This window comes from Onychomys torridus, chromosome 1 (genome assembly GCF_903995425.1).
Source record: "Onychomys torridus chromosome 1, mOncTor1.1, whole genome shotgun sequence".
NCBI classification, from domain to species: domain Eukaryota; kingdom Metazoa; phylum Chordata; class Mammalia; order Rodentia; family Cricetidae; genus Onychomys; species Onychomys torridus.
In genome coordinates, this window is record NC_050443.1 from 167,085,303 (window position 1) to 167,112,128 (window position 26,826).

Sequence of the window (26,826 nt, forward strand, 5' to 3'; positions counted from 1 at the left end):
AGTTTTTCTACTGAGGACTTCCACCCTGTAATAATCACATGGCTGCAGTGATGTGTAATGCGTCGTTGTTGCTATCTTTGAAGCCAGCTGTGTCCTTTTCTTTTCCTTTACAAGCCTTCTTCCTTTCCCCACCTGTATGGAAAGTAGGTCTCTTGGCTGGTATAGGTCAGGAATTTTCAGTATTTTCAACCCTAAATGAAACATCCCTACAAATCTACTGCCCAAACCGAGGTTACTCAGTAAGAGTGAATGTGTGTTCACACAAGGATCTGCATGCTGGTCCACCTCACACCCTTCCCTTCTGTTTCTGTTGAGATTACTGGGACTGTGGTCCTGCTCTTGTGGTCTACACTTTATCTGATCTCAGGAATTCTGTGTGATTCTCAGGTTCAGAGTGAGCTGAGCTACCATTGTATCCATTTAGAACCCCACCACAGCTTCCATTCCAACAGCAGGGCCAGGAGGGAATAGAGGTGGATTCACTGTTATATCAGCATGTGGCTCTTTGTGAGGTTGGATGCAGCTGAAACATGAGCAACAAGAGGTCCCTGGGAGCTGTGCAAGCTTCTGGTCTTGGCATTAGTGTGGTATGGTCTTTCTGAAGCAAAGAGCAGGGACAGTAGCCACTTGGAAAATGAAGCTCTTTAAATTGCTGGTTTTGGGTTTGAAGTCATAGTTATCTGGCTGGTTATCTGAGGTCAGGCTGGGCTTCTTTCAAAGCAATGGGGCCCACTCCTTGGATAAAAAGGGAGCAGGCCAGAGGGAAGTCCCATGATTTTTCCATCACAAAGACTTTTTGGGTCGCTGTTGATTTTGAGCTGTACTTTGGATACACTGGACCCCGACCTTGAAGTGAGGGCAGTTTACCACACAGACAACCCATAATTGACTCTGGCTTCTTTTTGCTTTCCTCCTCAATGGGTTTCAATGGAATACACAGAGGGAAGTGGTTTCTCAGACCTGGCACGTTGAAGCACAGTTATGTCTCTTCATTCTCAGAGTTGGATTTTTTTTTTTTTTTTTGTCTTGTCATGGGGACAGCTGGAAACAGTGATCAGCCATCCTGCAATCGCTTATTGGACATCCAAGTGCCTAACCCTCTATTAAATGTAGGGAATGCAAAATAAGGAAAAATAAACTGGTCGCCCTCAAGAATAGCCCCATCCTAAGTGTGCGTGGAAATGATGGAATGAGGTTTGACCAAAGTTTTTGCTCCATCATTCTTTCTACTCTCATTTATGCTTGAGAACATCCATAACTGAACATTAGAAAATGCAAAATGTCTACTGAAATCACAGTTTTAATGTTTTAAATTTTGAATAGTGATTAATTAAATTAATTTAAGTCTCCTCACTCTAGCTAGCCTCAAGCAGATCTTCAGGCAAGGGCAAAAGCAGCCACATTCCTCACCAAAATAGCACAAGAATGTTCTCTAGGCAACACACTAAAATTCTTCTCTGAAACCTCTTGACCCAGGCCCAGGCCCTCACACCTCAGCACCACTGTCTTCCATGCTTCTACTAGTATGGCCCATTAAGCCCCACTTAAAGCATTCAACTGCTTTTCTAATCCAAAGTCCCAAAGTCCAAATTCCTCCAAACAAAAACACAGTCAGGCCTATCATCACAATATTCAATCACTGGTACCAACTTCTGTCGAAGTTTGGGTTCTATTGCTGTGAAGAGACACCATGACCACAGCAGCTCTTATAAAGGAAAACACTTAGCTAGGGCTGGCTTACAGTTTCAGAGTTTCAGTCCATTTTCATCATGACAAGAAACATAGTAGCATGTAGGCAGACATGGTGCTACAGAAGGAGCTGAGAGGTCTACATCTTTGTTTGTTTGTTTGTTTTTTTGTTGTTGTGTTTTTCAAGACAGAATTTCTCTGTGTAACAGCCCTCCTGGCTGTCCTGGAACTCTCTTTGTAGACCAGGCTGGCCTTGAACTCACAGGGATCCACTTGCCCCTGCCTCCCCAGTGTGAGTATTAAAGGCGTGTACCTCTATGCCTGGCTCGATTCTACATCTTAATCCCCAGGCAACAAAAGGAGACAACTGTGTGCCACACGGGCAAAGCTTGAGCATGTGAGACCTCAAAGCCTACTTCCATAGTGACGTACTTCCTCCAACAAGGCCACACCTTCTAATAGTACCACTCCATATGACCAAGCATTCAAACACATGAGTCTATGGGGGCCATTCCTATTCAGACAACACAGCTGGCCTCTAACATACAGAGATCCTCTTGCCTCTACCTTGTACATGCTGGGATTGAATGTCCGCACCACCACACCTGGTTAAAATATATTAAAAAATATGTAATATATATTATATATATGCAATATATTGTATAGTATATATGATATATATTAAGTAAACAAAAAAATAACACAGCTCCCTATGACCTTTTTAGACAACCTTAGTGGTTGTACTGGCTGGTTTTATGTGTCAGCTTGACATAAGCTAGAGTCATCAGATGAGGAAATGCCTCCATGAGATCCAATAAGGCATTTTCTTAATTAGTGGTTGATGGGGGAGGGCCCAGACCATGGTGGGTGGTGTTACCCCTGGGCTGGTTGTCCTGTGTTTCTACAAGAAAGCAGCTGAACAAGCTAGGGGAAGCAAACCAGTAAGTAGCACCCTGTCTGCCATGGTGTCTGCATCAGCTCTTGCCTCCAGGTTCCTGCCTTGTTTGAGTTCCTGTCCTGACTTCCTTTGGTGATAAACAGCAATATGGAAGTGTAAGCCAAATAAAGCCTTTTCTCCCCAACTTGCTTTTTGGTCATGGTGTTTCATTGCAGCAATAGAAACCCTAATCAATACATTATTTATCCGTCCTGCCCCCTTTTTCCTCTGTGTGTCTACAGGTTATGTACTAATGTACTCATATCTAAGTTTTAGGAGCTAGGACCTGCAAATAAGAGAAAAGATATGGTGTTGTCCTTTTTGGGTACTCACTCAGTATAGTATGTTCTGGTTCCATCCATTTACCTGTGGATTTCATGATTTCACTCTTCTTTATAGCTGAATAGTATTCCAGTGTGTGTGTGTGTGTGTGTGTGTGTGTGTGTGTGTGTGTGTGTGTACCACATTTCTGTTTTCTATTCCTCAGTTGGAGGACATTTAGATTGTTTCCATTTTCTAGCTATTGTGACTAGAGTGACAATGAACATGGCTGAGCAAGTATCTGTGGAATAGAGTGTGGCATCCACTGAGCATATGCCCGAGAATGCAGAGTGGTATACCTGGGTCATATGGCAGGTCTGCTTTCTAGGAGTCCACAACGGCTGCACTAGCTTGGAATCCCACCAACAGGGAATGAGGCTTCTTCTTTCCACACCTCCAGCCAGTATTTGCTGTCACTTGTTTTCTTGATCCCCCATTCTGACTGTTGAATCGAAATCTCCATGTAGTTTTGATTTCCATTTCCCTAATTGGTAAAGATGTGAACCCTTTTTGAGACATTGCTTAACTATTGTTATTTCTTCTCTTGTGAACGCACTGCTCAGAGCCATGGCCCATTGTTTTCAACTGTTTTCTTGACTCTGTTCACTTGGTTCTTTATATGCCCTGGATATTAATTCTCTGTCTTTGCTCTAGCTGGCAAAGAGTCTCTCCCATTCTGAGCTTCCTCTATATTCGATTGTTTCTGTTGCTCTACAGGAGCTTTTTACTTTATGAGGTCACATTTGTCACTGTTTTGCCTCCCTCAACTCCTGGAAAAATGGAATCCTATAAAGAGCATCCTTTCCCACACCTATGTCTTGTAGAATACTTCCTATGGTTTTGTCCTGCAGGTTTAGAATTTAAGCTTTCACACTGGATCTTCTATCCATCTGGAGTTGACTTTTGTGCAAGACGACCCATATGGGTCAAGTATCATTCTCTACATGTGGATAACCAGTTTTCCTAGCACCATTTGTTGAAGATGCTATCTCTTTTCCAGTGTGTTTTTTCTGGCACCTCTGTTAAATATCAGATGATTGTAATTAAATGCACTCCTGTTTGGGTCCTTTGTTAGATGCTAGGCTATGGTTTTCACTCCTCTCAGGGATATGCATAGCCCTTTCTTCTGAGCTGAAATGCAGGTGGTTATGACTCAGTCCACTTATCTTTGCCCTGTGGAGAGCCAAACTCTGCACTTATAAAGATTTTTTTAAAAAGTTCCCATATTTTTATTTACTTTAAAGCAACATTTAATGATTTCCAGAAAGAACAAAAGTACATATGAATATTCAAGGAATAGGTAGAGAACTCCTGAGTGCTATTGCTACACATATAGAGGGAGGTGTGTGCTTGAACTATAGGAACTTAGTGTGTAATCAGGACTAGAGTTGTGAGTCAGAAAAGAGAAGATCTGAATGATAACCATCATGAGAGAGAGAGAGGGAAAAGAGCAAGGGATGGTAGTGTACCAAGATACTGAACATCATTTAGGGCAGGTATTTGATCAGATGCAGTAGCTAGCTGTGAAAAGATAACCAAGGACATGCACCCAGACAGAAGTCTTAGGAAGTTATTTTGGAAACAAAATCAGAGTGGGAGTCTGGTAGTGGTGGATAAAGGTAGAGACTGGCTAGCATTGCAGCTACCTATTTTAGGTTCTGGGAACCTACACAACCATATATGGAGTCAACCACATACCTCCTGCTTTTGTAGATACAGCCTCATTCTAATGAAAGCTGTAGTGGGCTTCTGGTCAGAGACAAGGTCAGGGTTCCATGCAAACTACTTGACTTCACTTAGGATTATGTGCCAACAAACCCATCAGAAGTTAAAAGCCACCAAACTCAACATCCAGAAAACGCTGCCTTGTCCTATCGTGGAATGATCCCTCATTAACTGGAAGCTGCAGCTTTCAGCTACTGCCCAGCATCTGGAGATAGTTTCCACCTTCATCCCTAACCCAGGAAAGGATACAAATTCAAAGTGATTACTATAGCTTTTACACCATCACAAAGTAGAAAGTTAAAAGTTGAGCCATTGGAAACCAGAGACCATTGTCTCTGTATTGTATCAGAGGTAGGCTCCTGAATCTAAAACACTTGCTACCTGGCCCTTTTACAGGGAAAAGTTCATGATCTTGACCTAAATATATGGAGAAATGACACAAAGAATTTGATATAAATGACAGATATTTGAAGAAACAGAGGAAAGAAAACATTGCTAAGAGAAAGAGGAATTATCTCATCTGTGGTTATGTGCTGATTTAAATGCCAAAGGGATCATTGAGAGGAAGAAGGCTAATACTCCAGGTATATAGAATGATCTCTCAGTTTTGTGGAGCTCAAGAGTTAGAGGAAAAGAGGGATGGGGTGGGGAAGGGCTGAGGTGTAAGTAAAAGGAAGTGGAGGCTGGGGTAACAAGAACATACTTCTCCAATGCAGAGTTATATGGTGTCCACTGAGAACTGGCTGAGGGCCTTTGGAAATCTGTTCATCTTGTGTAGAAATCTGGCACTAGGAGCTGCTGAGGGCCTAAAGCCCAGCTCTATTGGAAAGCTGAGAGAGCTACTCTAGATGTGTTTTTCTTTTACAACAACTACTCATAGGCTGATTGCCACTAACATCGCCAGATGTTTATAAGAGGAATGGGAATTTTTTGAGTGGATAGAGACCATACCTTGTTCATCCTTCAACTCCTGTTGTTGCTACTGTGGGCAAAGCCTTGGTGAGAAAACTGGGCACATGGTAGGTCAGGCTGGGGGAGTCTTCAGAATGTACCATTTCTAGGCCAAGGCCTTCTGAGCACCTGTGGGATGAGACAGAAGTTTTTAATCAGTTAGAGGATGTGCAGTTCCTTGAGCAGATTGAGAAGCTAAGAGTAGTATGTCTTTGGAGGTAAAGCCTTCTTGAAGGAAATGTTGGCAATAATTATTAAGGTAGAAGTGGCTTAGAGTTCAAACTGGTGATTCCCCATGAAGAAGTCTACCCAGGCACACTGCAACACAAGTGCATAAGTTAATGTGCCTAGTAATGTTTATTACAGCATTGCTTGTAATAGCAGGCTTTATTTACTTCTTGTTGATGTTTTGGATTTTTTAGATTGAGTCTTTTTGTGTAACTTTGGTGTAGTAGGAATCTTAAAGAGTCTTGTTAATAAAACTCAAACCCGAGGCCAGTTATTGGGGTGATTGCTGGAAGATCAGAGACACAGAACAAGCCACAGTTTCCTCACCTCGCCAGTCCCTCAGCTGGTTTTGTTTCGTCAGACTGGAAGCTTCTGAGTCCTCCTCCCAATGGCTCTCAGCTGAACTGTGTTGCTCCAAAGCTTAACTAACTACATGCTTTTTCCTCTAGTTCCTGGTCCTCAAGCCTTATATACTTTTCTCTTTCTGCCCCTACTCCCTAGGATTAAAGGCGTGGGTCACCATGCTTAGCTGTTTTTAAAGTGGCCTTGAACTCAGAGATCCAGCTAGCTCTATCTCCCAAGTGCTAGGATTAAAGGTGTGTACCACCACCACCCAACTTCTGTTATGGCTTACTCTTCCCATTTTCTAGCCACCATTTCTGGCTCTGTTCTAGTGGCTGTCTGTTCTCTGACCCCAGATATGTTTATTTCAGGGAACGCACAATATTTCAGGGAACACAATACCCACCACACTTTGGTTGGCCTTGAACTTGAGATGTTACTTCCCTGGCCTCCTAAGTATTGGAATTACAGTCTTGCATGATATACAGTATGTTTTTCTTTAGATAGGGTCTCATATATCCTAGGGTGACCTCAAACACTGAGGATAATGAGTAGGGACTTTTGATCCTCCTGCCTTCACATCTACAGTGTTGGATTACAAACATAAGCCACTATACTTGTTTTATGTGAGCTGGGACTCAAACCTAAGGATTTGTGCATATTAGGCAAGTGTTGCACCAATTTAGATATCTCTCCAGTCCTGCAATAGCAGATTTTTAAAGAAAAAGAAAAAAGAGATAAATGTTTCTAAATAGATGAAGGATTAAGTAGATAGTGATGTATTTGTGAGCAGAAATGCTACACAGCAATTAAAATGAATGTATTATGGCTGTGTGTCAACAAGTGTGTATCTCAATATCTTAACCTTGGATAAAGGAAGTAAAGTATATCTAGTCTGATTGCACTTGTTAAAATGTAAGGACATGGGATGGAGAGATATCTCAGTTGGTTCACAAGCATGAGGACATAAGCTTAAAGCTTTTCTACCCTCATCAATGGTTTAGTGTTGGCGTGTGTGTCTGTAATCCCAGCATTGGGGAAATGGAGAAAGCCGATTTCTGGAGCTCACTGTCCACTCAACCTAACAAAACAAGTGAGCTCTAGGTTCAGTGAGAGACCATGTCTTTAAAAATCTGGTGGTTGACTGATAGAGGTGCTCAACATTCTGTCTTCTACACATGGACACATACCTGTGTACATACTCTCACATGTACATGCCCCCGATATACACAACCATAGATCATCACACATACAAATGTAATAACACTCAAAGTTAAATATTATTTATAAATATAATTAATTATTTTAGTAGTTGCCATATGTTTATGGACTCATTATACTTTTCTGTGTGTTAGAAGCAATTAATGAAAATGTATAGAACAAATGAGAGACAATGGGGATATACTACACACACCCCAAATACAACCAACCCCTTGTAGTGTTGAGGCACAGCTGGACTCACCTGAGCTTAGGCACAGAAACAAAAGGCCTGTCTCTGTGCACATCTCACACACCACCTTCTAGGTTAGCTATTCATCATGCAAACTGGCACAGAGCTATGGAGAGACAGCTATTCTATGCACATATGACCTGTTTTTAGTGTTTGGAACACCAGTTTTGTGATGCTAGTGTCTGGATTTGACTGTAGAAGGGTAAGATGAGACTGTTTCTAAGTGATACCCCATCCTATTGACAGATGTCTGGAGCCCCAAGATACAGGATGGTTTGCTTTCTTGTCAGAGCAAGTTCTGCAGGCACAGCTGTCTTGGCAACAAGGCCAAGTCCTCTCTGCCATCTGCACTCTCCCCAGGCCACGTGGGACTACAGAACACCATGGTCAAGGCGACATGCCACAGCCATGCCGGAAAGGACAGAGTCAAGGGCACCTTTGATTCTACATGCTTGCTGGCTTCTTGAGGTACCTTCCATGAGGGGTACTTCCTTCTGTCTGCTTGAATGAACAGAAACTGCCAGAGGCTTAGAGGAAGCTGAGTTGTAGAGAGCATCCTTTGTTGGGAAGTCCCTTTTCTCAGCAGCTAATTCTGGAAAAGAGCAAAGTCAGTGTGAATCTGTTTTCAGTGTGTAGAAAGAGAGACTGCATGGTGCTGAGCATGCTGCCTTTGATGGGGGCTATTTGGATTCTGGAAGGGAGTTTGTTGTGACATCAGTCATGTAGGGAGCCCTGAGATTTTAGCTCTTACAAGATGCTTGTTATAGATATGATGGCAAAAGTCTCTGATTGGAAAACAACATAGAACTAGGTTGTTGTGATAATAAAATTTAAGGTCCAAAAGGAGGTTGTACGATGATCTGAGTACATTTAAATGTCTCATGTTAATAATAGAATGGGGATTAGAAAATATTCCCTCTTCATCCATTTGTGTGCAGCTACTTTGAGATGTGTTTTAATAAGGCCTTGACCTTGATTGAGCATGTTCTTAAGAGCCCAACTTGAGCAAGAAACCCAGACAGTTAGTTTACAGGAATTCCCTCAGCCTCTGTGGACTCTGTGGTCCCCGTGTTATAGCTGATCCCCTTGGCCAGCATTCAGCAAGAATTTGATTAAGTCTGTTTAGCAAGGAACTGCCTTAGCCTCTCTGTAATTTCAATCCACTGATCCTCACTCTGCTTCTTGGCTATCAATCCCAATTTTCCTTGTTGTTTTTGGAATCTAGCCAAATCACTCTTCCCTATGGCAAAACTCCATTGCAATGGGCCTCATGCTCACTTCACTGGCCCTGAGTAAAACTGACCTCATCATTTTGACAATTGTTAAATAAAGGTGTTTTTGTTTGTTTGTTTGTTTGTTGTTTTGTTTTTCTTCCACAGACTTACAGAAGTGTTTCATCTAGGGTAATACATTTGTATGCATTTTAGGTTCAGTTCTAAAGCCTGGGCAGTCTCCATATTCAGTGTTCTTTTCCTACACAATGCTGATTTTATGCTGAAGGGAGTATAGATCAAGTCATTTAAAACTGTTTTATTTCAGTTAATAAAAGTATGCCTCTTACATCCTTTGGAAGTTGTAATTTGTCGGCTACACTGCCTTGGAGAGCAGTGTTGCTCAGGGTGATAGGCTGATGCGGTATTTAACCTTGATTCTAATATGAGTGAATTACTGGTCCTTTCCTGGTACCGAGCGCTGCTGGATCTCAGCAATCTGTGACAGTCATGCCAACATCTAGAGCATCAGAAGGATGCTATGTTTGAGTTACTATTAAACTTTAGCAGTTGGTTAAAAATTTGTGAGTTGGTTTGGAGAAGTTCGCTCATTTATTCTCACAAATAAATACAAAGCAAACAATACAAACCAATTCATTTTGAGCACTTGCATCGTACGAGGCATGATCTGAGGCATTGGAGCTGTTACATGATGTGTTGCTTGCCTGAAGGGAGTCAAGTCAAAGAAGCAGTCCTGTAATAAAGTAGATGAAAGAACAGGGAAGGCACGAAAGTAGGAAGGAATATTTACAAAGGTGAAAGAAAAGCCACAGAGGGATTGAGATTAATTTTCCTGTAGGAAATTTATAAGATGGACAGTATTAGAGTTAGGTTTGAAAGGTGGAGACCAACTTATTAAGAGGAAAAAAGTGGGGGCTGGTTTAGGGAGGGCAATAAAATGTGGGACATGATTTAGGAGTGTGCAGTGAAGCCAGTAAGAAAGTAGTGAGGAGCAAATGACTAATGATGGGCTCTGTGAAGATGGTGGAAACCACATTTTCAAAGACTAAGTTTGGAAATGAAGCTTATCTGTGTGTGTGCCATGGGTCATCTCCACTGAAGTATGAGGTAGACTGCTCTGAGTGGGTGGAGTGTAGTCTACTAACAGCATGGAGACTCTTGTCAGGGAAGAGAATGAGAGTATCCTCCAAGCAGATTACTGTTATGAATGCATGTATGAGCCATACATTGCCATGCAAAGGGATGAGATGCTTGCTACATAATTTATTTGGGGCACAGAATCACAAGGACTTGGGGGTAGAGCTGATGTTGAGAGATATAGGCAAGAGAAAGACTGGGAGTGACTCCCCACACTCTGTGCCTGTGGTAGACTTGAGATCAAGCATAGGAAGCCAGCTTATTGGGGGACTGAACTTATTAATGTTAGTGTAACTGATATAAATGTGGAGATGGTGGCTTAGGGAGAGACTTGAAATATTGTGTTCATTTCTTTCGTGAGCATGTGAAGTATACATTATGGGTAAGACCATGTTTTGTACCTGTTGTAGAAAGGAAAAATGAATAAAACTCTCTTCATTGTAATTTGTTTTTATTATTTCTCTCCCCCGGATCCTATTGGTCTTCCCCTGTGCTGTTATTTTTGTATCCTCACAATTATTTCATGAAGTTGAATTATGCCCATTTCTCAGGTAAGAAACCTGAGGTTCCTGAAAGTTAAGTAACTCGTCCAGGGCATGCAATTAGAGAGCTACAGATGTGGAAAAGATTCAGATTTCTGACTCTTTTACTGGCTTTTGGGACCCTACTCCTCATACTGTGGTGCCTTGTCCAGCCTTAATACATGGAGAGGTACTTAGTCTTACTGAAATTTGATATGTTATGTTTGGTTGGTGCTTGTGGGAGACCTGTCCTTTCCTAAACAGAAATGGAGGAGTGGATTGGGAGATAGGAACAGAGGGGGCCTGAGGGGAAGGTACTGGGAAGAGAGGAGAGAGGGGAAACTATGGCTGGAATGTTAAATAAATAAATAAATTTATTTATTAAAATAGGAAGAATCAGATTTCCATATCTCCAGAGTTTATGATTTCTTTTTTCATCTTATCATGGCATTCTGTGAAGTTCTTTGACTGTGGAGCTTACCTGTGGGTTAGATGGCAGAACATAAAGGAAATAGCCCTAACACCCTCAAAGGGTTAGAAAAGAGGAATTCAGAGTGTGCTTTGGTATGTGTAGGATAGGGAAATGCATTCTAGTGCAGAGAAATTTTGAATGGTTTGGGGACAAGGGATAGGGAAACGTTATGCCATAAGTGGTTCTCAACCTTCCTAATGCTGTGAACCTTTAATACTGTTTCTCATGCTGTGGTGACCCCCACAACCATAAAATTATTTTATTGCCACTTCATAACCATTGTAGCTGGAGATTTCTCCAGTCTCACTGGGGCCCGCAGCCACTCAGACTCAAGTAAACACAGAGAGACTTATATTACTAATAAACTGCATGGCCATGGCAGGCTTCTTGTTATCTAGTTCTTATATCTTAAATTAACCCATTTCTATTAATCTATAAGTTGCCATGTGACTTGTGGCTTACTGGTACTTTACATCTTACTTCTCATGGTGGCGGCAGCTGGCAGAGTCTCCTGACTCAGCCTTCCACTTCCCAGCATTCTCCTCCCTGCTTATCCTGCCTATATGATACTTCCTGCCTGGCTATTGGGCAATCAGCGGTTTATTTATCAATCAATCAGAGCATCATATTCACAGCATACAGAAAGACATCCCCAGAAAATTGTAGTTTTTCTACTGTTAAAAGACCTAATGTAAATAGCTGCACTTTCTGATGGTCTTACATAACCCCTGTGAAAGGTCATTAGACATCCAAAGGGGTCATGACCCTCAAGTTGAGAACCTCTGTGTTATGACAACCCTTAAAAGTTGTTACCTGGGCTTCTCAGCCTATGAGCCAAGGCAGAACCAGATTAGAGTTTGAGAATGAATAAAGGATTAAAGAGAAGTCCAGGATAGGTGATTACTCTGCTATCAGGATGCCAACGTCAAGAGGAGTTAAAGAGATAGAAATTGAGAACTGAGATTAAGAGGCACAATGTCAGCCGGGTGGTGGTGGCACATGCCTTTAATTCCAGCACTTGGGAAGCAGAGCCAGGTGGATCTCTGTGAGTTTGAGGTGAACCTGGGCTACCAAGTGTGTTCCAGAAACCTTGTCTCGAAAAACAAAAACAAAACAAAACAACAACAAAAAGAGGCACAATGTCTCATACTCACAAGGTCAACTGATGACAGAGAGAATACATTGGCCTCTAGACCCCTCAAAAGCCAAAGCCAGAGAAGTGTCTTAAGACTAACCAAGGAGGTGCTGAAACACAGGATGGAAGCCTGGGGATACTGATTGTCTGAAAATGAAAGTAGATGTGGATAGGGTTTCAGCAGCGACTAGAGTGTGGCAGGGAGTCTGACCTTATGAATCCTATTGTCTGGTACTTTCTTTCCCTTCTCCAGTGGGGAAGAGGAAGAAGTCCAACATAGAAAATGACCCAATGGGTTGATCTACTTTATCTTCTGAGCCTTTATGTGTTTTTCCCACACCTGGTCAATTTCTTAGAAATAAGGCTCAAGGGAGGAATAGGTAGCAAATACTACCACAGTCAGGATGAGGAACCACTTTCACCAGTTCAGTGCCATTGATTTTTGACCACTGATATACCCATGTAAGACATCAGAATCTCTTCCTGGTATTGCCTCCTTTGACCAGTGGATTCGGCATGCTCTTGAGCAATTCCTGCTTCTGACAATTCCTTTGCTTCAGGTTCAGTTGTGGGGGTGTGTGAAGTTGGCTGTAGTGCTGTGTGTGCAGCAAATCCCATCATCCCGCTCTGGTGGCAAACCCTAGCATCTCTCTTCCTTTGTAGTTCATACTCACATAGAACTGAGGGTTGGATGATGAGAACTGCGTCCTGCCCAGTACCCCATTCAGAGCCACTGGGTAAGCTGCTTGGGAGGCAGGCAGTCTGCAGCAGCTTCTTTCCCCATACAACTTCACAAAAGGCAAGAAAGTAGGTCTCTGAGAAAGGTTGGGAGCAAAGGAGAGCAAGCTCGGGAGGAAGACGATGCATTAGTCTAATTGCTCTTCTAAAACTAATGGGGCTTTTTATCTCTGAAGAACACTTTCAAACACTCATGTGATTTGGGAACAAAGATGCAGGTTTGGGTGGAGGGATACTGGCTCCCCTTTCAATGCAATCCCTCATTTGATAAAACAATCTCTCCCTTCTTGTTTTGTCCCCCTCTCTTTCTGCAGGTCAACAGATTATGGCACCACCTATGAAAAACTAAATGACAAAGTGGGTCTGAAGACGGTTCTCAGTTACCTCTATGTCAACCCCACCAACAAAAGGAAGGTAAGAGGAGCAGTCAGGAGTTCCTGCATTCTCCTTCTGGGTAGCAGAGTGGCTTTGGCCATGAACTGAGAACAAACATAGCAGCTATCATCGCACTTGTGGAGGGCCTACTTTATGTGCTGGCAACCCCATAATCAGGCTGTGATTTTAACAAGAGGCTTGATAATAATAATAGTAGTAATAATAATAATAGTAATAATTACAAATGATGGGAACAGCAATGCCTGTGAGATTATGTAGCTGTGCATAGGATTCCTCTGTGTCTGTATGGTACTGAGTCCTTTCCATGTCTTTCCTTGGTTTATAGTGAATCTGTGAAGTAGAAACCATTACTGCCCCATTATAGAGGAAAAGATACAAGCTCAAAGAGATTATTTAACACTCTAGCTTGAACCGGTTCCAGCTAGACTCTGTAGCTCATTCCTTCTCTAGCTTCCTTCTTGCCATGCCTATCTATCTATCTATCTATCTATCTATCTATCTATCTATCTATCTACCCCCTACCTATCTGCAGGACAGCAGTTTATTCACAGGGAATCCCTTTCACTGGAAGGAGTAGTGGTTCCTGGATTCTTCTACTTGAACTCTAAGTGCTTCAGAGGTAGAGGGAAGTCCTGGCTCTGCCAGCTTCCTGATTTTCTGTTTTCCTCTTGACTGGCAGCCAGAATGAAATCATAGGAGGTCAAGCTTTCACCATGGAGACATATGGGAGGCTGAGACCTGAATTCCATGAAATGGTAGATAACTCTAGGAGCCAAATACTGTATGTACAGTGTATTGGATTTAGAGAGGTGTGATCTATCCCCAGCTAGCAAAGATCTACTGTTGAGAGCTTAGGTGGATCTGAACCAAAATAACCATAAGGTCATTTCAGTATCTCTAAAACTCTAATAAGTTTTCTCTCAAAAACTCAGTTTTCATTCTCCAATGGCTTTGCAAATCCCTCTTTTTCCCCAGGTAGGCTCAGGTGTGAGCTTCCACAACATGTGTAGACATAGGCTCTCTGATTCTACAATGACAGTCTTAGCTCTCAGGCGTGAACTTCCACTATGTGTGTGACATAGGCTCTCTGATTCCACCATGGCAGTCTTAGCTCTCAGGCTTGAGTTTCCGCTATGTATATAGACAGACATAGGCTCTCTGATTCCACCATGGCAGTCTTAGCTCTCAGGCATGAACTTCCGCTACATGTGTAGACATAGACTCCCTGATTCTGATATGGCAGTTTTAGCTCTTGGGAGTGAGCTTCCATTTCCCATGCAGACTTTCCAATCTCTGACAAAGTAGTCTTGGTTGTGGCTTAAATGATTGTTTACACTGCCTAACATATCCTAATATAGTGTCATTTCTTCCCATTACATTTTCTCTGATGTCTCCTGGAAGAAGAGGAAACTCAATTTCTGGCTCCTGTCTCAGCTGTTGTGATGCAAAATCCTAAGTTCAGGAACTGCAAGAGTTCTCAGACCTCCAGAGGATGTCTGAGTCCCAAACCCTCTATTATTGGAAGGGTTGCAGAGGTACTGTTATTGGTTTTAGCTTCGTAGTTTCTGCTTGCAGCCTCCATTATTGGAAGAGCTGCTTAAGTGATATTATTGGGTTTAGCTGAGTAGTTTCTGCCTGTTTTGTCCCAAAGCATTGCCGTGTTCACATTTTCCAGCTTTGTCTTTTGAATTACTCAATGTTAGAGCTGAAAGGGACCATAGATTTCATTTCTTCCAGTCATTATTAGTGTTTTTTTTTTTTTTAAACTGCAACCCCTTTGCAAATGGGATTGAAGGTCTAGACTTCTGCTCTAGAAGCATGCCTTTGCCATGGAATGTTCATACATTGTGAGGGGTTTGTGAGCACCCCAAATTCCATGAACCCAAGACTGAAGAGGTCAACAGAATATTGGATAAGAACCATTCATATAGAGTGATTTACCAATTGGAAAACTGAAGCCCTCTGAGGCCTGTGCAGACAAATGCACTAGTTGCTTTCCTGGTCACTGAGAAAATACAAAAGCACAGGATCAAGGTAGTTCAAGACTCCAGCACGGTGAGGCCCTCAGTAGCAGGGAGGAGTCAGGATGTCTAGGATTCCCTTCACCACAGATCTCTGGCCTTCTCCATCCTACAACTTTGAAGGAGGTTTATACATTTTGCAAGGACTTTTGTTAGTGGTATACGAAAGGTCACACCTCTCCATACCTGTTTTGTTTCCCTTCTGTCATGTGTGCTCCCGGTTGGAAACTGTCACACACTTGTCACTTTTCATCTTTACCAAGTTTGCTCGCTCCTACATAACATAACTTCCAAGTTCTTATAAGCAAGCGGGTGAAGGGCAGGTCCAGGTAGCTGCTTCAGTTTGGGAGGAACACATATCTGACATTTGAGGGCCAGGAACACAGAAATGTTACTTCCATTTGTCTTTCCTGGAGATGACATCTGGGTTGTGGACTGTCTAGAGAACTGTCTCACATTTTATGCGGACTAAGAAACATTACTAAAATATGTCAGTTGTCTACTTGGAGGCATTGCTAGGCAAGCAGTTAAAGTGTAGATATGGTTTTGTTTTCTTTTTTCCACTCTGGTCAGGAAGAGACAAACAGAAGGGCAATTTAATGAGTTTATTTTTGAAATGAGCAGAGAACTTAGTGTTTATAAGAATCTTTTCTGACTCTTAAGACTTTTTTCACCCAAGGAAAGGTGAGATTGGGCTCTGTTTTGCTGTTGTTATTTGACTTTGATTATATTTGGAGCTCCTGATTGTCAGTGACACAAATACATTGCACATGGTGACTTGTCTTACCCAGAATATTCACTTTAATAGAAATTTCTCATCTTTATTCACTGAGACAAAAGGACAAGTCCACATAAAGAAATATATATATTTTAGCCAGGAGGTAGTGGCACACGCCTATAATCCCAGCACTCAGGAGGCAGAGCCAAGCGAATCTCTGTGAGTTCAAGGCCAGCCTGGTCTACAGAGCAAGATCCAGGACAGGCACCAAAGCTACATAGAGAAACCCTGTCTGGGACAAACAAAAAACAAAAAACAAACAAAAGAAAAGAAAAAAGAAATACTTTTTTTTTTTTTTTTTTTTTTGCTTCTGTGTTTGTCTTGAACTCTGTACCATCATTATGATCATGGCATGCAACTTTAGTTTTCAACTTTTCAGGTTTCTTTTAAATATGCCTTGAAATTTAAACCTGTCATTACCTGGATTCTCCTCCCAGCTTGCAGTAAGCAAGATTCTTTTGATTCTCCCGGTTCCCAAATTATCTTCAGCTCTCTGTGCTCTCTGGCTCCAGCAAGTTTTTCAGTTAATCTGTGGAAGCATTTGCTCTTCACCTAATGAGTTATTTATTTAACAGATGGCCACTTTCCTCAGAGGCTGTGAATCCATCAGATGAGATCTGTTGCCCCTGGCGAAACTGTAAATTGTGCTTTTATTTATATAGTTTCTCATAAAAATAACCATTGGGTTTTAATTTTTCTTTGAGAAGAAGAAATTCTCCAAATCTCGATAGTTCATAAACCATCAGTTAAAGACAGAGTGCTTGTGTGTGTTTGTAGCTTCCTTCTCAGTAACATACTCAGGCAGTGAAGACTGAGCACCTATGGTGCTCTCCTCTAGGGAGGCTTTCTCTCCAGTCTTCTCAAATCCTTGCAGCCCTTAGAAACAGGTGAGACAGCAAAGCAAAGGTAGTCAGTTGTCCCAAGGCTTCACTACCATGAATGGTGGATTGGTAATAAACTTCCTAATGGAAATGTCTGAGGGGTAAGGTTTACGGAAGTCACTTGAGGCTTATAGTGTAGTCTTTCTCACTGGCCATGAATAGGCTGCTATCTTTTCATATAGCAGATGTCATAATTCTAAGTGAGAAAATTGATGAGATGCCTAGAATATATTTCATTATCCCAGGTCAATGATATGGTGCCTTTGGTATTGTTTTAATGACTTGATCTACTCCTCCTACATTTGATGTGAATTCTGTCTCTCTGGGTTTAGTTCATCACCTGGGTTTGAATTTGACTATATTCTGATAGTCTAGTATTGGAGGATGTCTCTGAGCCTGGCACTTGGAAGATGAAAAACAGTGGATTTGATCTGGAAACAGGAGTGAGGAAGGCTTGCCCCACTGATGTAGGGACTCTGTTATAGCAGAGGCTGGTGAGTGACAGCCTGCAGCTTCCTCTTCTCCTTATAGGAAAGAAACATCCCTGGGTCCTCAGAATTCATTATTGTCACTTGAGTCTTGTCTGCAGGCCAATGCAGTATGGCAAGGGCCAGGGTCAAGTCTGTTCACCAGATCTCTGTGTTTTGTACAGTCTGGCTGATGGCTGTGTATTTCCCAGCCAGAGATGCTCCATTCCCATGTGTGAATCTCTTAGAGAAGGAATCTTTGAATGGACAGGGAATTGTAGGCATGTTGTGGTCTAATTGCTCTGGCTCAAAAGCTGCCACCACCTGAAGCTTTAGGGATAATGTTGGAAACGGAAAGGATACACAGGTCTAACTGCTAAGGGTGTGGCTGAGTCACTCCAGTGTGTGTGTGTGTGTGTGTGTGTGTGTGTGTGTGTGTGTGTGTGTGTGTGTGTGTGTGTCTGTCTGTCTGTCTGTCGTGGATCTGACATCAGAACAGAACCATGATTTCATTTTATGGTTCTTCTAGCAATTTTCATGCACTAGGCTAAGCTCAGTACCATAGTTCTTAAGGCCACGCTTACTTGAGTCTGACATCTGTATCTTTATTGTACAGATGAAGAAACTAAGGCTCAAGCAGGTCCCCACTTATTTTTGTAAAAAAAAAAAAAAAAAGTAAGAGATGTCTGTGACTCGGTTCTGTTCTCTCTGACCCTAGAGATTGGCTGGCATTGCCACAGGTATAGAGCTCAAGAAAACTGTAGTTGTCATGATATCAGCAATAACCTGAGGTTACCTGAGGCTGTCTGTTCATTACCATTGGGAGATTAGCAGTTTCTAGGAGGTGGAGGGGTGTGTTAGATACTCCGTTCTTAATTGATTTACCAGTGAGAAGGATAATTACTTCTCAGGCTGCACTGCAGAAATTCAGTGGGAATTACCAGTCAGATTTTTCCAATGAGCATGCTTTCTCAGTCAAGTTGCTGAAGAGGCATTGTATGTATGTCCAACAGGCCACACAGGCCAATGCTGTTCTCCGGATAAACTGGAGAAACCCCTAGACAAAACAGAGAATGGAATTTAGAGCTATCACATCCCTGCTTCCCCTGAGCCGTATCTCTTGATTGTCTTGGGGGCATGAGGAAGCTAAGCAGTAGGTTGTCACACTTATATCTCACAGATATTTATATCGCTTATGTTAGAGTAGTACAGAAAACAATGGATGTGGCAAAGGTGTTTTTCCTTGTGAAGCAATCCATTAAGTGTCTCGTTCTACCAAGCCATTTGAGGAGAAAGAATTATGATTTTAGAAAAGTGTAATTTTTCTGGGTAAATAAGATGCACACATGTCAGCCATACATGCAGGCTTAGAGATGGAAATTCCAGTGCACGCAGAAGTCAGAAGAACACTGGTGAGATAGTGGTGTTTGATTCCTACAATGTTTGAGATGATTGTCATCATGGGAAAATAGTTGCCTAGAGTAGCCAGAGATGGCTAAAACACTGTGAAAAATCTGATTTTTCTTAATAGAGTTTCACATGAAATCTTTTTAGGGCTAATTTTAGTAAATGATGCAGAGCTCAAGGCTTGAGGTGGCAGGATGTACTAAAGTTGCTTTGACCTCTGTGTTCATCTTGTATCATTATTCCAGATGATGAGAAAGGCCACATGTGAAAAGTTGATACTGGCTAAATGGCCTTTGGGAGAGAGGATGGCACTTAGACTGTCCTGTGAGAACAGAACTGACTTTCACTAGCATCAGGATTCCAGACTAGAAACCAGGCTTCCAGAGAGCCCACTGCCTGACCATACTTCTAATGGGGATCACAGTTGATACTGCTCTTGCGCTACCTCCAGACCTTCTTGGATTGGACATAACTCCTAGAAGCCTAGCTGTTGATGAAGCCCCGGTTGTGCCTCATTCACCAGACATACTGCCACCTTTGCTTTCCCCGTGTCTTCCCTGTCGCTTAAAACCCAACATGCCAACTGAGTGAAATTGGTTGCTGTGCTGATGGAGAGAAATGGTTCCCCTCCTGTTCATTCACAACCACCTTGTTGTTCTTGCTTCATAAATTTGTACAGTTACTAGAGGGATAGAACAATGTATCAGGAGAAGTGTTTGGGGAAAACATAAAGAAAAGAGTGGAGAAATACAAGAATGAAAATTTGCTCACTGAGTGGAAGTCCAACTCTTCTTCTTCTTCTTGGTGTGTTCAGAAAGAGAATTAGAAAACACTACTTCCTTATTCTGCAAAGAGAAAGAATTAGGCCTCATTGTGGGCTAAGAAATTAGGAGGGCAACCACTGCAAACAGGGATGGTTTTCAGCTCCTGTCATCCTTTGCAAGTGTGACCCAGCCACACAGGGGCCTTGGAGCATATTTTGATTCAACTAATCAATTAAAGGAGAAGGAACCCAGAGTAATTCTTGGAAATTCACTCTTTAGTCACAAAGTCCCTCTCTCAGCAAATACATGTATGTGAATCTATATAAATTACTGCTGTATGCTGTAGCCAAGAATTTATTTAAAGGCTCATTAAAATGATTGCTATTTTTTTCTTTTGCATTTTATTTGAAAATGGGAAGAATATAAACTCATAGCCTGGCTTTTCTCCAAAGTGTCCTTTAGGGCTTCTTAACAAATATATTATCTTTTTAAAAAATAAAAATATAATTTCTATGAGATTATCCAACCGTTTAAGAGGGAAAACATAAATTAGCTACTTACTATGTTTTTGAGGGATTTATAGTCATCCACCATAGTTTTAAATTAGATTTTTATTGAAGTTTGAAGTTGTCATGTGTGTATTGAGGATTTCAACAAACAATCATGGAGACATCAGGGTTCAAATCTAAGGAAGGGGGTTATTTTTCTTCTGTGCAATGCTAGTTAGACTGCAGTGAGGATTGAAAGGAAGTTTGTGTTTATGGATGGAGCATGAGAAGCCAGGCCTGTTTACCTGCCTGGATCACCTGAGCATCACAGATGCTCAACCAAACCAGGAGAAGAGATTTCCGTTCAGGCTGGTTGTCAGTCAAGGGCACAGGGCACAGTTGGGACTAGGAGCAGGAAGATGGAGGGCAAACCCAGAGGAGAGGGCCTTGCACTACCACTTGAGGGGGAAAGCAGTAAGGCTGACATCCTGGATGGCAAGTGGCAGCTAAGAATTTTGTACTTTGAAGGCTTTAAAAAGAAGTTAGTGTCTCTCAGTCTGAACAAATGAAATGTGGAGGACTGGAGAGATGGCTCAGTGTTCAGAGCACTCACTGTTCTTCTAAAGGGCCAGAGCTGCATTCCCTGTACTCATCATATCCGGCAGCTCACAACCTCCTTTAACTCCAGTGCCAGGAGACCCAGTGCCCTCTTCCGGCACTTGCATACATGTGGCATGTGTTCACACAGACACAGAAAGGACAATTAAACCTGAAGTGAAGACAGGGGTGTGCCAACAGGTGTGTTGATTTTCAGAGCTGCAGGCTGAGAAAGAGATGGGAGGGGGAAGATATTCTGGACCACACCCCCATACCTCAGGGGTGGCATTAGCACTCAGTGTTGAAGTGTGGGGGGGCCTTGGCAGCTTTGGGAAGAGGTTCCACATCATGAGAGCTGTGTAAAGAAGGTCAGTGCCACGACTCTTGGACCAGTGAGGTGTCTGAGTAAATACTTAGTCCACAGTGTTGTCTCTGCTGCTAAGCCCTCAGTCAACCCCCAGGTTGTATGTTTTTGAACATCACAAGTAAGAACAATATTAGCAGGGTTCTCAGGAGCAGAATGTTGTGTTCTTCCTGAAGTTCTGGTATACAGTAATACAGAAAGCACATCCCACTGCCCCTGAGCTACAGATAGAGATGAAAACAACCACCACTACCACAAGGGAAGGAAATGATCTTTATATTTCTCCCTGGGTGAGCTCAATCAAGCAAAGTGATTGCTGCTGGCCTGCATGCTTCCCTTGCCTCTGGCCTGCACTCCCATTTCCTAGGTCATAATAACAGAAGTTTTTATTTAGAACCTCTTCTGCTGGTGAATGTGTCTAGGTAATGAGGGTGGGAGTCCTGGGAGCCTTGGATCAGCTAAGCTACTCAGGCACAATTTTGGAGTCAATGAAAATGTATTTCCTAAGTTGGAGTCTGAGCTCGCAATACAGACAGAGGCACTGGCCTCCTGGACAAAATGGAGGTCTGTGGTCATACTAGCAGCCCTATGTGGAGGGTCCTCTGAGTACAGATGCAGACAGTTAGCCCTGCCATCCCTCAGCACAAGTCTAACTCTGAGAAATGGTGTGGGCTGACTTATGGTGTCCAACCAGAGGGAAGAAACGATTCAGAGAGGACTGAGGTCTGAGAAATGTCCGTGACTGTCTCCTGTCTGGGATACTAGAGATAGAGAAGGCAATGGCTCCCCTAGAACTTCTGTGCCTTGTGTGCTGTATCCCCAGACCCAGTAAGACCAGTGGGTGCTGTTGAGGAGAGAGCTTTGAGTATGGCCTGTGCCCTTCTTATTGTGTGACCTTAAATGTTTTATTTCACTTCTTGAAGCCCCTGTTTTCACCCCTGTAAGTGGTGCTTGTAGTAGTGATATTAATTTTTCAGAATAGCTTTAAGAATTGAATGACAGTACATGCAGAGGGCCTGGTGTGAAGCAGGAGTTCCACAGTATGGTTTTCTTTCCTCCAGTTAAATGACCTTCTCTTTGGCCTTTTCCTTTGCTCAGTGATATATTCCAGGTCCTGGGTGCTCCCTACCTGTGTATCATACTTCTATCCTGGGAGAAGAAATCTATGCCTTTCTCAATCTAGCTTTAGGCAAAGTTCTTTCAACTTCCATAACAAAAAGTTATCTTTTCTGTGCTCCTTCTCTTTCAAACTCTATCCAGCCTTTCATAAATCAACTAGTGGGTCATATGTCATGTAATGAAGCAGAAGTTTAAATTAATGTTTTCATAGCTTGACAAGTATATACAAAGCATTTCTACCCATCATTTCCCAGTCCCCCGTTGACAAGTAGTGCTAACCATGGCACGATTCATATCCTGGTCTGCCACTTCAGAGCTTCAGGCAGCTCCTGCAGCATTGTGCCCCCCTCCACCAAACTACCTGCTTCTCCATCACCATTCCCTACTTCTACCAAATTCCCCTTGCTCCTTCCTCACAGTGCACCCCCACCTCTACCTGCTCCTCCCTCACAGTGCACCCCCACCTCTACCTGCTGCTCCTTCACTGTGCCTCTTTCCACTGAACGCTACCTGCTACTCCATCACTGTGCCCCCTGCCCCAGCCAAACTCTACTTCCAACTGTGCAGACACATAGCAGATGCCTTCTTGACTACAGGTTAGCTCCTCTGACACTACATGTCTATAGATCTTCTTGTAGGGTTGGAGAATTCTGTGCATCCATGGCCTAGTCCTCACACTGGCAGATATATTTATAGGAAATATTCACTTGGAAATAGGAGCTAGTGGCCCCAAATCTGAGATTTTCAGTTATACAAGTTATTATTGGGCAAGCATCTGGAGCTGTGATTTTTCCTAACTGGGTATTAGAAAGGAGAAGGATGACTAATGTTTATTGAAAACTTCAGTCATGCAAAAGTTATCAGAAGTTTTTCTTGTTCATGTCTCTAATGAATTGATGAAGAAACTGAGTCGTAGTAAGAGGAGAAACTAATCAGGTCTTCATAGACACTTAAATGAAGAACTATGGCTTTGGTGACTCTCAGGGTATTTCCTGCGAAAATATCCTGGAAGACTCTGCATGGTACAGGCTGACTTGCGCAGGCACAGAGCTAAGGAAAAAAACGGCAGTGCTGTTGACTTAGGAATCCTAGAGCTTTCCAGGGCACTGGTGTTCAGAGAGTCCAGGTCAAGCCTTCAGGTCAGGGTAACTCTAGTGGAGAACTTGTTCATGGGCACATAGTTACTATATCATCTTCACAAGACCAAGTTGAACTCAGAGTAGCCACACGCAGCAAGATCAGAAGATAATGTGAGCCAAGGCTTAATGCGAGAAATGCTCCAAACTGAGGAACATTTGCTTACATGCAAAAGGTTAGAGAAGGCACTAACCAGAAAGAACAGCTTCAAGGAGAAAACTGGAAATACTAGAACCTAATCTGGACATAAAGTGTAAAGCAGGCTGATGAGCCAGTGATAAGCCAGGGGAATTACCGGCAGCTTAGTTTTCTTTTCTTTTTCTTTCTTTCTTCTTCTTCTTCTTTTTTTTGGTACCTTTGCCCATAGGATGGTATCAGAGGGGCACTTGACTGTTTAATAAAACAGCCAGGCTGGGTTAGACAAGGACAGCCACATATGAAGAGTCACAGAGAGATAGGATGCAATTATCTAAAGTGGTCTTTGGCCTGGAACCTCAGGTCTTCAATCATCCTAGAGGAGGTGGTGGCAGCAAATATATGCAGGAAAGATTTCTCAGACTCTGAACCTGCAGGGAAGATCAAACTGATGTCAGAGTCCAGCTTAGCACAGGCTGGGTGGAAACTGCGTTGGAAAAAAATGAATTTCTGGCTTCCTGGTCTCAGCTGCCCCACCTTGATCCCAAGTCACATAGCATTAGCATTCGAGACCTCAAGGGAGAACAGCCTTGCAGACAGAAGGTTGTAAAAAGTTATTTCTCTATGAAGATTTTTCTCGGCATTAATAGCTTCTTGGCGTGGCTGTCTGGAAACCTGTCCTGTTTCAGCTGGACTCTAAGCCAATTGCAAATGGTTTAGAGCACTCCATGTTACCTCTCTTCTTGAGTGGCTATAAAGATCATTTCTCTTTTTTCTCACAGCTGGTTGCATGTGAGCCTATCCATGTTGATTCTGCCCTAAAGTAAGAAGGCAGGAACTTGAGGCTTGAACTGTCAACCCCAGACAACAAGGGCACAGGAAGTGTAAAGGAATGTGTATACCTGATCTTTTCCAGTGATAGTACCAGCAAGGCTTGTAGTTCATCTTCAGAAATCACCTCTTTGATTATGCAAATCCTTGCTTCAGAGCCTTCCACAGAATCCCAAATGGGAGAAGATGTCCATGTTTTTGCCATAGAGCGAGCGGTGCTCAAGTTTTAATTTGCCCTTTTCAACCAGACCTGCTCTATCATTTGGAACAAGTTTTAATTGTTCAGAATTTCAGGCCATTTTGTATAAAATGGATATCCCTACTGCCTCCCTAGGTCACCCAACACGCTTTGGCTCTATGACATACAGAAAATTTACCTCGATTCCTGAAAGGTGAAAAATGGATTACTTCTTGTGATAAATTTCAAGTCTAAGGCTCCAGTTTGAATTCCCTGATTCAGTGACATCATCCAGAACACAGTTCTTTCTATCTTTCTTCTCTGCCATCTAGAAATATCCTCTGTTTATGGCCTCAGGAATATTTTCCCATCATGGATGACAGGATTTGTTTGCAGGGGTTCTAATATCATATCCAGGTAGAAAAACATCCAGGAGCACGACACAAGCTATTTTGAGAAAGGGGATGTCTCTCAGAAGCCCCAGCCTCCAGCATTGCTTTGTGTGAGTATGCTCACATTTAGGTCAGCTGGCCTAGTGTGCCCAAACTCACATTAGGTCAGCTGGCCTGTGTTACCAAGATTCATCATATGTGAAAGGCAATACCAAAATAAAAGAGGTGTTCCGTCAACAAGGAGAGGCATAGCAAAAGTCATATAATTAACAAAACCTGCCATACTACCTCATGGGGTCTTTTGAACATCAAATGAGATAAACCATTTAAGTTTAGCATTTTTCTGATTTTCTATCTTTCCTGTCTTTGTGCCTTGGCTCTCACTGACGAGTGTTTACTTCACCTAACCAAAGTGTACTCTTCTTTCAACATTTAGCATAGCCTTCTATGAAGTCTTCTTGATACTTCAGTATCTAATCTCATCTGAATCCTAGGTAGAACTCTAGCCTCAACTCTTGAAAACATATAGCTGTAAATGGGTTGACTGTTTCAGATCATTTAAAGCGATTAAAAACACTGAACCCCAGATCCTCCCTATCCCATGCCTCTTTTCTTTCCCTCCACATTGTGACTCTGCATTCTGGAGAAGGCTAGAAATATGGTATAGGCCAGCTTCTGTGGGATGCTTCTGCAAAGAAGACCATATCATGAATCTGAGAGTTGGGAAATTTTTCCTAAGTAGAGATTTCTTTATATAGGACACAAAATTAATTCAAAAATCAAGTATGCGATGCGTTCACTACGTGGCTTCCCTGTAGCATACTTTGTACTATGTTTGCTGCCACATCATGTGACACTGTGGTGATATATTGTGTACCCCAATAAAGCTGACCTTGGGATCAGAGGACAGAAACAAGAACTCACTCTCTTGAGGCTGAGGATTTCATAGCAGTAAGCTGGTGGCTGGCTCTGTTCTCTGATCCCCAGCTAAACTTCATTGGGGTACACAATATATCACTACATGACACCAACAAACAGGACTGGAAACACTTTGGTCAGATTTAAGACTATTGAATGTCAGAAATTCAGTGTTTTTACTCTGTATATGTTGTCTAAGTTTATTGAAATATAATGGTTTAATGATGAAAAACCAGGGCTCAATCCTTCCTTGATATCATTCCTCACACTATCAAGTTAGTATATCTTTGTATTGGATTGTGCTAGCATGTTTGATTTTTAAAATTGCTATTTGAGTTGCTTATGGGTTTCATAAAAATGGTTAAATGAACTTTGTATTTGGATTAGAAGAGAATTTGAAAACAATTCCTGAAATGGCCCTAAAAATACCTCTGTCATTTGTATTACCTGTTTACACAAAGTTACTCTTTCAACATTGATGTCTATAAAATCATAATACTAATCAACACTTAAAAATGTTGAAGGTGCCAGCTAGCATGCAATATAAAATATTCAGCCAAGATTTAATTACCTAGGTAAAAATAAACAAATCACACAAGCACATTTCACTAGTATGCAAATTTGTTTATCTCCAATAAGTGATAAAATGTATATATACTATATTGTTTTATGATTAAATTTTTATTATTTGTTATCGTGAATGTTTGATTGTACATCTATTTTATATGCATGTATATGTAAGGTCTCATAAAAATTTATCAGGTGTGAAGGAGTCACAACTGGAAAATTTGACTTTGTCCTGGTTTAGTGCTAGGGAGATGGCTCAGTGTGTACAGAGCTTGAATGCAAACATGAAGAGTTGAGTTTGAGTCCCCAGTACCATGGTGTGCCAGATGTGTGTATCTATAATCCAGCATCCTACAGGGAGCTGGGAGGCAGTGAGAAGAGAATCCCTGGATGCTCTTGGACCAGCTAGCCAGGTATATATAGCAGTGAACCAGAGACCCTGTCCCAAACAAGGTGCAAGTTGAGGACCTAAGGTTATTATCTGACCTCCATATGCATCCTGTGGTAC

At 42.1% G+C, this 26,826-nt stretch overlaps 1 protein-coding gene across 1 annotated transcript in view; it reads left to right on the forward strand.

Moving 5' to 3' along the window:
• Positions 1–26,826, forward strand: part of Sorcs3 (sortilin related VPS10 domain containing receptor 3) — a 624,861-nt gene that overhangs the window by 264,912 nt on the left and 333,123 nt on the right. Inside the window, 1 exon segment of the mRNA XM_036172085.1 lies at positions 13,193–13,292. Within this exon segment, the coding sequence (XP_036027978.1) occupies positions 13,193–13,292 (100 nt within the window).